Source organism: Nanorana parkeri, unplaced genomic scaffold (genome assembly GCF_000935625.1).
Source record: "Nanorana parkeri isolate BGI_ZX_2015 unplaced genomic scaffold, ASM93562v1 scaffold180, whole genome shotgun sequence".
Lineage (NCBI taxonomy): Eukaryota > Metazoa > Chordata > Amphibia > Anura > Dicroglossidae > Nanorana > Nanorana parkeri.
The window spans coordinates 519,266-532,369 of record NW_017306448.1 but is presented as its reverse complement, the minus strand read 5'-3'; the positions used below and the strand labels follow the sequence as shown (position 1 = coordinate 532,369).

The 13,104-nt window shown below is 40.8% G+C and overlaps 1 protein-coding gene across 2 annotated transcripts in view; it reads right to left on the bottom strand.

The window, feature by feature from the left end:
• GRK4 (G protein-coupled receptor kinase 4) overlaps nucleotides 1-13,104 on the bottom strand; it is a 197,322-nt gene that overhangs the window by 65,712 nt on the left and 118,506 nt on the right. For both annotated transcript variants that reach the window (XM_018554987.1, XM_018554985.1), the window contains exon 4: nucleotides 11,951-12,028. In XM_018554987.1, the coding sequence (XP_018410489.1) occupies nucleotides 11,951-12,028 (78 nt within the window). The remainder of the gene's footprint in view (nucleotides 1-11,950; nucleotides 12,029-13,104) is intronic.

Here is a 13,104-nt window from a genome sequence, read left to right as displayed (position 1 = left end):
CTTGCTTCAAAGCTGGTGATAAGTTGATGAGTGCGTTTGCCATTTGTTTAGCTTGACTGATTTGGTGCAGTGAAATATTGGGGTCTCAGCTGCCGTTGTGATGTGCGGGGTCCCTTGTGTGTCCCTGTGCATTTAAAAGGAGGTTGGGCTGCCTCCTGGCAAACCTGCACCCAATTTTATCTTTTGCTACATGTGCTCCAACATGGAGAATCTCATAGGTTAGAGTTAGGACCACACTACATAGAGGTGCCTTGACGAGGCAGTGCAGCTTTCATATATTCTGCAGAAGTCGTGTATCTAAACATCTGTTTTTAACCTTAGCGGTAGCCAAGTTTTTTTGCATGATGGTTGGTGAGTGTGCTGGGAAACTTTTTGCTGTTGTAATATACTGTATATGACACAGTCACTTAAAGTCTCAACCAGGGGCTTGTGAGACAGCGCAACTGGTAGACAGCTGTCCCCCCATAACAGAAAGTGTTTGAATGAGGAAATGAGGACCTTCACGGGAGGATCACCAGGTATTATTTTAATAAAAGCTGCAGATTTAATTAAATGACATTAACATGCGAAGACTTATTTGAGATTTCAATAATTGGCTTTACATATACTTTAGCTTCAATGGTCCTTCTGAGCCTGTCTACACATATGAGTGTCTGAAACTTGCTGTACGTAGAACGACCTCAACACACGTACGGTGCCTCAGCCAGCTCTGTGCATTTGAAATTGCCATCACAAACACTTCTCAACCGGATTCCCTGAAACCAGCAATACTCTTTAAAATGCCTTAGAGAGCAGCAAGTCGCCTAAAACTGGAATAATAAAGAATTCTTGCACAGGCACTGTGACCTGTACGTGCCAAATGGAAACAGGCAGGTCTTATGAAATTACCTCGGGGCCTTTTTTTTATTGCAGGTTTTGGAATGAGGTGTTTCGGACTGCATTTTACATCGCAAACTAACTAAGGCTGCTGTATTCAAAGAATCCTGAATGGCACAGGGACTTTTTAAAATGATTTCACGTACAATATTCATAAAGGGAACTGTGTTAGTAACTAATCCCCCACATTCCACCATACGAGGTAGCCTCACACAAAGAAGGTCCCCTTATTAAATGTCACTGTGCAGTCCTGGCCATCCGGGTGACTGTATACTTTGGATGTGAAGATGTCGATTTGCAAGTAGAAGAGTAAACTTCACTTAGAATATTATTTTTGTTGAACTGGTTAAAAGCCAGACAGTAAACCTGCTGGTCACAGAGTGATTTATATTCTGCTGAATCTTCAGGAATGTGGTGCTCAGCAGTGCATCTGATTTATAAAATCTTGAATAATTCCAGGCAAATATATGAAAACACCCATATAATTCACTTGTGTATTCCATTGCAAGGCCGAAAATCATTTTTCAAATTGGCATGTCGTTCATCAGTCTTTAAAGTTAAAATGACCTGGACTTAAGTTCACATGACCAGATGCCTAGCCATCTTGTCACATAACTGGCTGCCATGGGTCCTCAAAGCGGTGATTTCAGCATCTGAGTCTCTATCATGTCTTCTGTTACCTTTTTTTGAATTATGCCACCACATAAATAACAATATACATTTGACCGCTCATAGATGAGACCACTTATTTTCATTATTATTATATAGGATTTATATAGCGCCAACAGTTTGTGCAGCGCTTTTCAATATAAGGAAGACATGACAATCACAATACAATTCAAGACAAGATGGTAAGGAGGGCCATGCCCATGAGGGCTTACAATCTACGAGGAAGGGGCTGGTGATACATTAGGAGGTAGCTGTGTGGGGATGAATTGTTTAACCACTCTAAATGATCTTTCATAACAACTGATCAACACAGCCAAGAGAAAAAAGTTATGGTTGAAATGGATTGAAACTTCTGCCAGGACCGTGGATTCATTTTTTATTACAATAATGGTTTATTTACTGACAGCTCAATTAGAACAATTTGTAGGATTTTTTCATCAAAAATATTGTTGTATTGTCACATATATGGCCAACATTAAAGGGAGAAGGGTGGACAGGAAAACAGACACTTATTTTGATTATAGTTCCACTTAAAGGAATAACTATACTTGCATATAAAGTCCCCCACCCAGCACTGCCAAAATATTACTGTTCTTGCTGGTCACTCACTTCTTGCACATGAACAGAAAAATCCCATTAATTCAATAGAGTGGCTGCCTATTGTCTGGATGCATGTTTGAAAGCCTTTCCATAGGAATGAATAGGATTTTAACTGTACATGCGCGGAAGTGCGGGACCGCCAGAAATAGTTTGCAAAGGTGGCCGTATGGCTCCCCGTTACCACACAGCCAGGACCAGGCAGGAAGACTTGGGGAAGGAAGGGTTTTGGGAAGGGGATGTAACTTAATGTTTAACTATACCAAAGTGGTCCTGTTATATTGGATCCTTAATACTATAACTAAAACTCATAAAAACACTATAGGCTGCAAATCACTGCATTTTCTATACATGATTTTAGATGCATCATTTCATTATTCTTTTGTCATATTACCAACTGTATCATGGGGGTTCACGGCATGCACTGTTTATCGTCACCTAGACTATTGAGGGATGAAATATGGCCCTGGCCACTCCACAAACAAAAGCCGTATTTAATCTTACAGAGCAATGATGGTGATTTCACAAAACATCATACTTCAATTAAACAGAGTGAGCACTTCACTTTAAAATAATCTTAATGTCAATATTGACCTGCATCCCTGTGGGATGTGGTTAGTTTATGGGCAAATGTACGAATGTTGGTCGCAAGCACTTGAACACACTATGTTTTCTGTACGCACGCCAATCACTTCTGATATGTTTATCACACGTGTCAGAGCAAAAAGAAGCCAAGAAGGGAACATGTGGAGTACGTGTGAAAGCAATCTTAAATCTACTCACATAGAGAGTTCTTAATATTTACATTTTAAAGACTACTTAAAGGGTTGAAGGGTAGTACCACGTCAGCTGACCACAACCTGACAAAGAGGCCTTGTGCATACTATTGCTTCTGCCTTAGTAACTATAATGAATGTATACAGTGTTTGCATACATTTCTATTATTATGGTTAGTGTTAAAAAATAAAAATGTTTAAATATTTAGTATTTCTTTTTAGCCGTGTAAATACGAGATACTGTACTTCATATGAAAATTTTCATTTACCAAAGTCAGCAGGTGGCAATTGTGTATCCTTGGGTTTTCTTGAGTCTAATTTACTGTTGTGCTGTTAAAAGCTTGTAAAGCCGGTGTTGTAAATACAGGTGAACAAGCAGCAGATCAAATAACATACACAGCTAAATGAGCCAGAGGATTGACTGCCTCGCTTAGCTAGCACATAGAACTCTGGGTATTCAATTAGCTGTCTTGTCTGGCAGTGTATTTTGGCACAGGACTTCTCTACTATCAGCCCAGACTGCCATGACACACATGGCAAAGTGACTGTACAGTGTATAAGGGGGTTAGTGATTGTGCTTAGTTCAGGGAAAAGTTGCGAGGCACACTTGAGAGATTTTGTAAAGTGTTAGGGAAGGTTTATTGTCAAAGAATCCTTTAAGGAGTAGTTTAAGGCCCTTTTCACAGCTTCTTCAGTGCATTATCACACCCACATTATCCTAAATTTTTTGAGGGTTAAAGAAGAATTATATGGGGAGAGTAAAATACACTCATTCCCATAATTAGAGCCGATGTGTGACACTGAAGCTGTCACACGTTGGCTGTACTGATTGCGAACTGAGGAATCACATACCGCAGACTGCTTAGTTTCCAATCATCTCCCTGCAGTCAGCGCTCCCCACAGTGATTCCTCCCTCCCCTCTCTCCATTCCTCCAGCGCTGACTGGTGGGACGTACAGGGAGGGGGCAAGCACAGCTGGAGAAGCAGAGCCAGCTGTCAATCAGGTAGCGGGGTAGATCCCAAAATATTGTTGGGATGCATCCCAGCTGCAGCGCATCTCTGCACTGTCAGCATATAGCGGGCAATAGCCTGCTATATGCTGAGTTTTGGGTCACAGGAGGACATTAGTATATATCCTCCTGTGACCCTAAAGAGTACTCAGGCAAAAAAAGGTTGGGCCATAGTTCTCTTTTAACATACATTGTGTAAAAGCAACCTATTCACGGTTGGGCAACATTTCCAAGATGCTTGGTGGGTATAAGTCAAAACAAATGATACCTCAAATTGTGCAATGCACAGATGTATAACCAGAATAAGACATAGGGTGGTTAAGTGTTTATGAGTTTATTTTAGGGGACAGGTGTTTCAGGGAGGGAAGAGTTAATGATATGGGGGATGTCTTTAGTGTAAGGAAAAAAATGATGGCCAGTCATGTTATTCGCATTGGTTCTTCTACACTGTGGGGGGGAAGTGCAGGCTTACCTGAGCAGTCTTCCAGCAACTTGCTTCTGAGATCGGGCCTGTCTATCGGCGGCTGTCATCCGCCCACACCTCCTCCTCCTTACTTCTCCCCGCGTCCCTGTGCCGATCGTGGATCAGGTCTGGCAGCGGCGAGCGTGAGGTGGGGAGGAGGTGTGGCGCGCAGCGTGTGTGGAGCCGTGAACAGGGCCAACCAATCAGAAGCCGATTAATCGATTATTGAAAAAGTTGACAACTTTTTCAATAATCGATTATGTCGATTAGTTGTTGCAGCCCTAATAAATAGGGAAGCAGGTTGTTTTACCATGACAGTAGAAGTGATTTTTTTCTGAAGATACGGGTAAACAACGCGATTTAACAGCCTTTGAGCGTGGGATGATTGTTGGCGCTCGGAGCCATGGAGCGAGTATCGGCAAAACAGCAGAATTCGTTAAATGTTCAAGACTGGACTGTCAGCCGAAAATCTGGATCTGAACGTGCGAATTGTGGCCGCCAGCGACTAGTCAATGTTAGGGCAGAACGGAGAGTGGCAAGACTGGCACAAGACAACAGAAGGGCAACAGTGCAGTGTCAGATTCCTCGCATCACCTTTCAACATCTCGTGGATGCACGAGGCGGCCCTACGAAGTCATCTCGTGGAGTCATCTCTTGCCCAACGAAGTACTGATGGGGTGGTCATAATAATCTGGCCACTCAGTGTATAACAACCAGTATTGGGCTTCAGAAGCTAAGAACAAATGTGTCGGGAAACAGCCAAAAAAGTGCACAGTGTAAAGTATACTAAGTGGAGAATATGGTGGGAGATCACCTTTGGGATGCTTTTCTGTTAAAGACGTTTAACTTTAGATGGTGCTCTCCTAAAGCCTGCATAACAATACAGCAAAAATATACTTATGCACCAACTTCTTCCAGAAAAGGATTGGTATCCACTGCCGTAATTGAAAGTCTGTCAACACCAATACTTGTTAGCTAACCCAAGTTAAATTGTCTAACAGCAGGGGAGGAGTCCAAAGATATGTAACAGGAGTTCCGGATTAGGATACATCGTTAACCTTGCAGCTCTCATGGCTATAATAAGATATTTCATTTTTACAATATTTCAGTTACACAACAAGAGGAAGATTAGTGTGTTTCAAGGCACTGTTGTCTTTTTGCCTCTTTACATGTGATATTTGTGATATCTTTACCCCATACTATATTTTGCTTATCTTTTCAAAGCTGTTAGTTTAACTTTTATCGACTTATGACGCTTATTAATCGAATATGTTTTTAACTGCAGTGAACAAATACAGAAAAATAAAACTAGGTACCAAACACAGACTCAGATTGCCCAAGCACAAACACTAAGGAACATAGAAGTCCTAGCACATCCTTCTAGTCACAGCTTGACCTGATGGAAATTGTATTGCACTGGGAGTTGAAGGACTAAAGGTTATCGCCTGCATTATTCTATCAAAGGGTATCTTAACAAATATTCCAGACAAACATACTTGTGGAGTGTCTTCAGTTTTTCCCTACCATTCACTTTGACCCACTAGTAACTTACCTAAATAAATCCATTTAGTACCAGTATGCCTGTCTTCTAGATCACCCTAAGTCTAAGCCTGAAAAAATAATGGCATTTATGTTCTCCGTTTCCAGTTAACACTTTTTCTTTCTGAGGTCAGCAGCAGGCTAACATGACCATACTGCAGAAAGATGGATGAGAGTATGGAATTGCAGAGGAGACCCCCCCCCCCTGTAATGTCCACAGCAGGAGGATGGACCTAGGAACCCAGGCACAGCTATCTTGCGAATTGGGTCCCAGCGATCTATCAGATGCCCCTGTATGGACAAACCAGCTAGAATGTATCCAGATCTGAAAAAACTGTTTTGGCTGGTAAGCCCCTTTGATGTTTATACTCTATTATATTTCACCCATGTCAGTGATCAACTTTTGATCCAAAATAGTAAATACTTTATGGAGCCGCTTGATATGAAATAGCTCATGAGGAATATTTATTTTTTTGAACCCAGAACCCTAGCACAAAGGACGTCATCTGAGCTGTAGTGGAATGCAGTTTACAATATGGTATTTCTATGCAAATATTTCATACTCTGCAGAAACCCCCCTACACACGCAATTACAGCCTCAATTAGCACAAGGAAAAATATATTATCTAAGTGCTGCAGTTAAAAATTAATTTACATTTTAAAGCAAAAACATACAAGCTACACATCTACCACAATCCGCATTTTCTTTGTAATTTGTCTTTCGGGTAATAGTTTGTGAGCTTTGAAACTGAGCCAGGCTTTGAAAAACACACTCCAAACTCATTTCCTGTTGCTGATGTTCTTGGCCAAGAACATCTGGTTAGCATTTCTGAGGACTGGAAGAATGGGTTACAGAGAAGAGTCACAAGTTTCCACGAGCAACAGAGACTGCCCTGAAACTGCCCCAAACAGGGACTTCACAGCTTCTGCTGAAAAACATGTCTTTAGACATCTTACTGTGGCCTCGGCTTGTGTGCCTGTTGGCATGTCCCCTTTTGTAAAATGTTGCTGTGGTCATCATGATCAAAATAATATTTGTCTCAGATAAAGCAGTGCTTTCAAATCTCTAAACACAAAGGTAGATTAGTCAGGGTCATTCCACTTTAAAGCTGAACTCCGGGCAAACACCTAAATACACTACTGAAATACACACATGGCAATGGTCTTACCTGCCAAAAATCTCAACCTGGTGACCTGACTTTTCTGTGCTGCTGTTAAGCGATGCAGATTGATTACTTCCCTTTACCCATCCCTCTGCAATCTCCTCCTTACGTGCGAGCCCATGGCCATGCAGCACACTGAGGTTGATTTACTAAAGGCAAATAGGCTGTTCACTTAGCAAGGGAATTTGCACTGTGCAACATATCTTTCCCTCAGTTAAAGATGACCTTTACCCATATGTTTAAAATAACAACAAATACACCTTTAGAAATGTTCAGTAATGACAATCTACAAACACATACTTCTAGATAATTGGCGGCTTTTTATTCTTTACATACCTTATTTCTCTTTTCTTCCCCAGTTTTCTGACAGTGGCCATGTTAACTAAGGGAAGATTACTAGCTCTCCATTTACTTCCTGGAACTCTGGCACGTGTGACTAGACATGTGACTAGGACATGTGACCATGCACATCATCTCAGGGGAGGAAAATGTCTTTCCCTGAGATATCGCGAGATTACAGATGAGTTCCCAGCAATGCTCTGCTGATGTAACCTTCCCAGGATGCAATGCTTTTGGCACTTGCATCATTTCAATGACAAGGCAAACCCATGAAGTAATTTGCATTTTCAAAGCAGGAAGTGAATGTCATGCAAGTGTAAGTAAGTATTTCAAAATCACACCATTTTACACCTGACATGTCTATGTTTATATTAATCATCATACATAGAGGGGTGCATTGGTAGAATTTGACTTTTGAGTATAAAGGTCCACTTTAAGTGAATGTGGTGAAAATTCACTTTGCAAATACCCAATCACGTGCAAGGAAAATAATTAAAAAAACAGTATTTTTGCTAGCACATGATTGGATGATGGAAGTCAGCAAAGCTTCACCCAATTCATGATTATGATCACAGTAGAGTTCTCATTCATAAGAGATGCTGCTTACTATGGAGTAAGTGTTTTTCCCCATAGTTCTTCTAAGGGTCACGGGAGGGCACAAACTAGAGCTACAGCTCGCGTTATACTGAGACCACCGCAGCCGGGACGGATCCCGACATTACTGTCGTGTTCCGCCCAGCTGCGTGAGTGACAGCTGGCTCTGCCTATCTAGAGGCACAGCCAGCTGTACCCACCCCCTCCCCCGTCCGTTCCGCCAGTCAGCGCTGGAGAATCGGAGTGGGGAGGGGGGAATCCCTGCAGGGAGCCGTGAGTGAGTCACGGCTCTCTGCAGGGACATGATCGAGAAGTGAGCGAGCGACCGTATGTGTTCGCTCACTTCCCGATCTATTGAGCCGACGTGTGACAGTTTAATTGTCACACGTCGGCTCGAACTATGAGGCTGAGTGATTTTCACTCACCTCATAGTTCTCCTTTAAAGTCATAAGGTTTTCAGGCTATTTCAAATGCTGATGAAATCACTTGCAATGGATGCTGCTTCTTGTTGTGCAAATGTTTTATTTTACTGCAGAATCAGTTGGACCCCAGAGCACTGGTCCTGATATCCTGTTTTCGGGTGATTCCTTTACCTTGCAGGGTTCTTTGGAGTCACCTTTGTGTGTGCTAGTAAACGGTGTGTCTTTCCACAGACACACAGGCACAGCAAGGCAAGCCATTCCCCTAATTCCCCCTCCTCCCTTTTCCAACCTAGTAGATGGACAGCCACTGGAGACTGTGTTCTCCCTTGTGATCTTGAACTCAATGGGAAGTTTAAAGAAGCCGAGCACAGAGAGTTAGAGCCAGCTGTTCACAAACACAATGACTGTAAATGCTGGGGCATGGGAGTTTGGGAGTTTAAATGGCTGTTTCAGCACACATTATGCAGGCATAAACCGTACACCCCTGCTGTAGCCAGAGAGAAGCTGGTGAAGCAGATCTCTGCTTCATCAGCTTCCTTGGGGTCCCTACGTGACATTAGCGGTCTTAAAGACCCCTGATGATCCATAAAGAGGACCGGTCATTGTTTTTTGGCTATCACATTGGGGGATTTTTAGCCCCCAATGTGATAGCAATCAAGTGTAAAAAAAAAAAAAAAACACCAAAAAAAGTTTTGTCCCCCACCTTGCATGCACGCACATATAAATGTAAATACGCCTCGGGTGCGCCTACGTGCGAAAACAATGATTACGCCGCACATGTTACATATCGCCGCGAACGTCACAGTGAGAGCAATCATTTTAGGCCCAATCAATCAATCACTGATAACACTACACTGATGAGCGGTAAAAGCTTTTAAAGTGTTGGCTATGGCCAATTTTAGGCATGGACGTTTTTTGCGACTTTGCGGGTGCATGCAATTTTAAAGCTTGACATGTTCAGTGTCTATTTACCCGACATGACCCCATCTTTAATATTTTACCAAAAAATTGGGTAATAAATGTTTTATAACATAACGTAGGGAAACAGTTTTTTTCCCAAAATTTTCTGTACTATTTGTATTATATAGTAAAAAATAAAACCCCAGTGGTGATTAAATACCACCAAAAGAAAGCTCTATCTGTCCCGAAAGAATTGTATAAAATTTATTTCAGTACAACATTGCATGATGGAATAAATGTCAAAGTACCACAGCGCTGAATACTGAACAATGGTCTGGACAGGAAGGGGGTTTAACATCTCGGTCAGCAAGTGGTTAAAATGGTACATTTCCAAAGGTCAGGCAGCCATTTTAGATGTTAAGAATACTTCATAAAGTTCTTTACAGCAGAACTCATAACCTCAGAATCCCAGTTGTATTCCTTACATACTATATGTCCTATTTTACTCATAAGGCTACAAGCATCCTCCATGTGCACAGTTCAAGCCCCCCAAAGTTCAGTGGGTGCCTACAGATTAAAACATGGCTGCTGAAGTTCGAACCCTCCTCCCAGTCTGCTCACTGGACAATGAAGGAGCAGGAGAACCCTGGTGAGGTCAACTCCTGGAAGCATATTAACCGTACAAGACTAATTCTTCAAAGTAACAAAAGCCTGCTTGTGTAAGGCTGCTTGACAATGGTTTCCTAGTGTCAGAGATGCTGTTTAGAGGATAAGAGGAATCAAAAACAAAAAACGGAAATTCAGATACCTCTACTTCATCACCTCAAAAATAAATTTCATGATTTTTAATAAATAAATACATACATGGATTTAAGTTTTTAAAGATTTGCCTGCAGTGCTCCTTTGACTCATTCACCTGGAATTAAGTTAACATGAAGTCAGCAGATTTTACAAGTAAAATACTAAGCCCAGGAAAACTGCAGCACTGTCCAGACACTAAATCCACACTGTAAAGTGGTCTCTTAAAACCACAAAGCAGCAGACGTGACAGCTGGGAACTGATTCCCCCTCCCTCTAACTTCATCTGGTGGTACAGGAAAACCACTGACCTCTCTGTCAATGGGTCAGGGGCATGGGGCCATGGCATCTGCAGTTGTCAATAGGTACAAATCCACATTGGCATTTAAATGTATTCCACAGAAACATGTTTAAAGTATTTTCCAGCATTTCTTTTATGACCTCATTTATAAAAAAGTGTTTCCTACTATGGTAACAATTAGCGTCCTTCTTTTCTGTCTAAGCATCATGAAAACCACACTTGTGTTACATCGGTGAATCAGTTTGGGCATTACAAAAGCAGATTCCACGTATATACACACTAACAGGACACAAAGAAGATTAGGGCTAACAATCCTGTGGGACAACATGTTTCATAATCAGGCCACTCAATGGAGGACAACTACATCCAAGGAAGTATAAACATCTTTCCATCTTTGGTTCTTCTAGGTGTTGGAAATCCCACAGGCTTCTGGGGTTTGTCAAAAGGTGTTATGAACACCCCACCCTCTCATGCCCGATTCCTGCATTACTCCTTTCACTATTGCTAGACTCTTAGCTATTCCATAAACCTTCTCTTTCTTTCTTTCCTATATATTTTTCTGGGCCATTTTAAAATGTTATTAACAGCTTATCTTGCATTCAATGTAACTTCCTCAATTCTACAGCTTTAATTTTGACTCCATTCTAAGGATAGTATTTTATTTACTTAACTAAAATATATACCATTTACACATACAATTTCCAATGTCAAATCATAACTTTTCTTTCTTGAGTACCTGTCAGTTACATAGTATTTGGAGTTGAATAAAGACATACGTCCATCAAGTCCAACCCATATAGGTCCACGCATCATCTCATTCTTAGGGATACTGGTATCCCTGGATATTACGGTCCCTCAATAAATTGTCCAAACGTTTCTTGAACAAATCTACACTCTTTTACAAGGCATTGTCCGGGAAGGTACACTGGAGATATAGTATTTGTTTTATTAGTCATTCATTATTCAAAATAATGACAATACACCCCATATAAATGTAGGTGGTTTTGTTATACATGTATCCCGATATTTGAGAAGCAATGAGAAGTTGTGGTGGGGTTTAAACTTGCTACTCCCTGCCCCATTGCTTGGGTAGGATAACTCCCTGGGAGACGGCAGTGTCATGGAGGATTCCTTCAAAAGTAATTGCCAAGAATACTAATTACACATTTTCCATAGAGCTTGTGCACTGAATCTTTTGCAGTTGAGTTCCTCCATACCAATTGCATGTGGGTATAAGAAAGGAGAAAAATGGCCATTAGAGATGTTGTCCATTGGAATTCCTTAATCCATGCCTAACGCGCATATAAATGATGTCTGTAACACCTTTACGATTCTTTTCTCAGATTTTGCAGAACATTTATGGGAAGACTTGCCCAACTCAAAAATTGATATGTTGTACAGTACATTTAAGGGTTAAGATCTTAACCAAAGCACTCTTCTAATGGGTCAACAGGACACGTACATTTACTCCACTTGCTGTTGTCAATTGTAAATTTGACTTACCCCATTGTTAAAGTAGGTGTCCAAAATCTTGAGGCCATGGCCTTTGCGCTTCTCATCTGGGGCAACCTCATATTCTGCCTGGAAATATAAAAACAAATTTAAACAAATTTTGTCAACTGCACCTATCAGAGAGCATATCATATATTTCTGACCTACTGTCTACAGTAACAAGACATTAAACTGTACCTATGTTTAAAAAAAGCACCACATAAAGGTGTAAAATTGGAAAGAAATAGATGAATTGTTTTTACTACAATTATTTTGAAGTATCCATGACCTTGACCCAGAAACATAAATGGTGTAAGGCATCATTGGTGGCATCACAAAAAATATTGAACATTTTGGGGCGATATTTTGCTTCCATTCATGAAGTTTACAAGACCAAATTGTCACACATCATTTGACGAAAGAATGATTTTACTTCTGATTCTGGTACTTTAAATGCGACTATATTTTGAGCAGGTCTGTTTTAACAATAAAAAGACAAATGCTACTTTCTGTTTTACTGTACGGACAGAAAAGAGGAAAATTATAGTATTATAGAACTAATCCTTTTTTGATATGGAAAGGTTACCGGATGGTCGAAGATATAAAAGGAGTCTTCTCACCACCCACATAAGACTCATCTGTCTAACACCTGCAGAGATGAAGGTGTCCGCAACATACTCCAGGCCTACTCTAAGCTCAGACGACCAGGTTTAGCGTAGGAAGGCTAAATATCGCCCAGCAGAAATGTATACAAGATCTGCAGTGAAAAGCACAGAACCCTGTGATGTAGACAGCTTGCAGTCTTGTATTATTTAAAGGGCCACTAAAACTAAAATAAAAATGCCACTCTATGTGAAAGAGCTACCAATAACATTAACACATATCTTGTAAAATTCCCCATCACCTACAAAGACATTGAGATGTTTGACATTTACATACCTTTGTGGTGCTGCTTATTGCTCTGTCTTAGCTTCCATGTTAATGTGAAAACAGCAGTAAAACACTAGTTGGTAGATTTCTGCTATAAGACTACCAGACATAAACTCAGCGGAAGCTTTTATCTTTAAAATATTCATTAGTGCTAAAGGTGTATTTATGTAAACCAGTTTAAATAAATGTTTCATAGTCCTTTGTTCAAAAAAAAAAATTATAATAATGTTCCCATA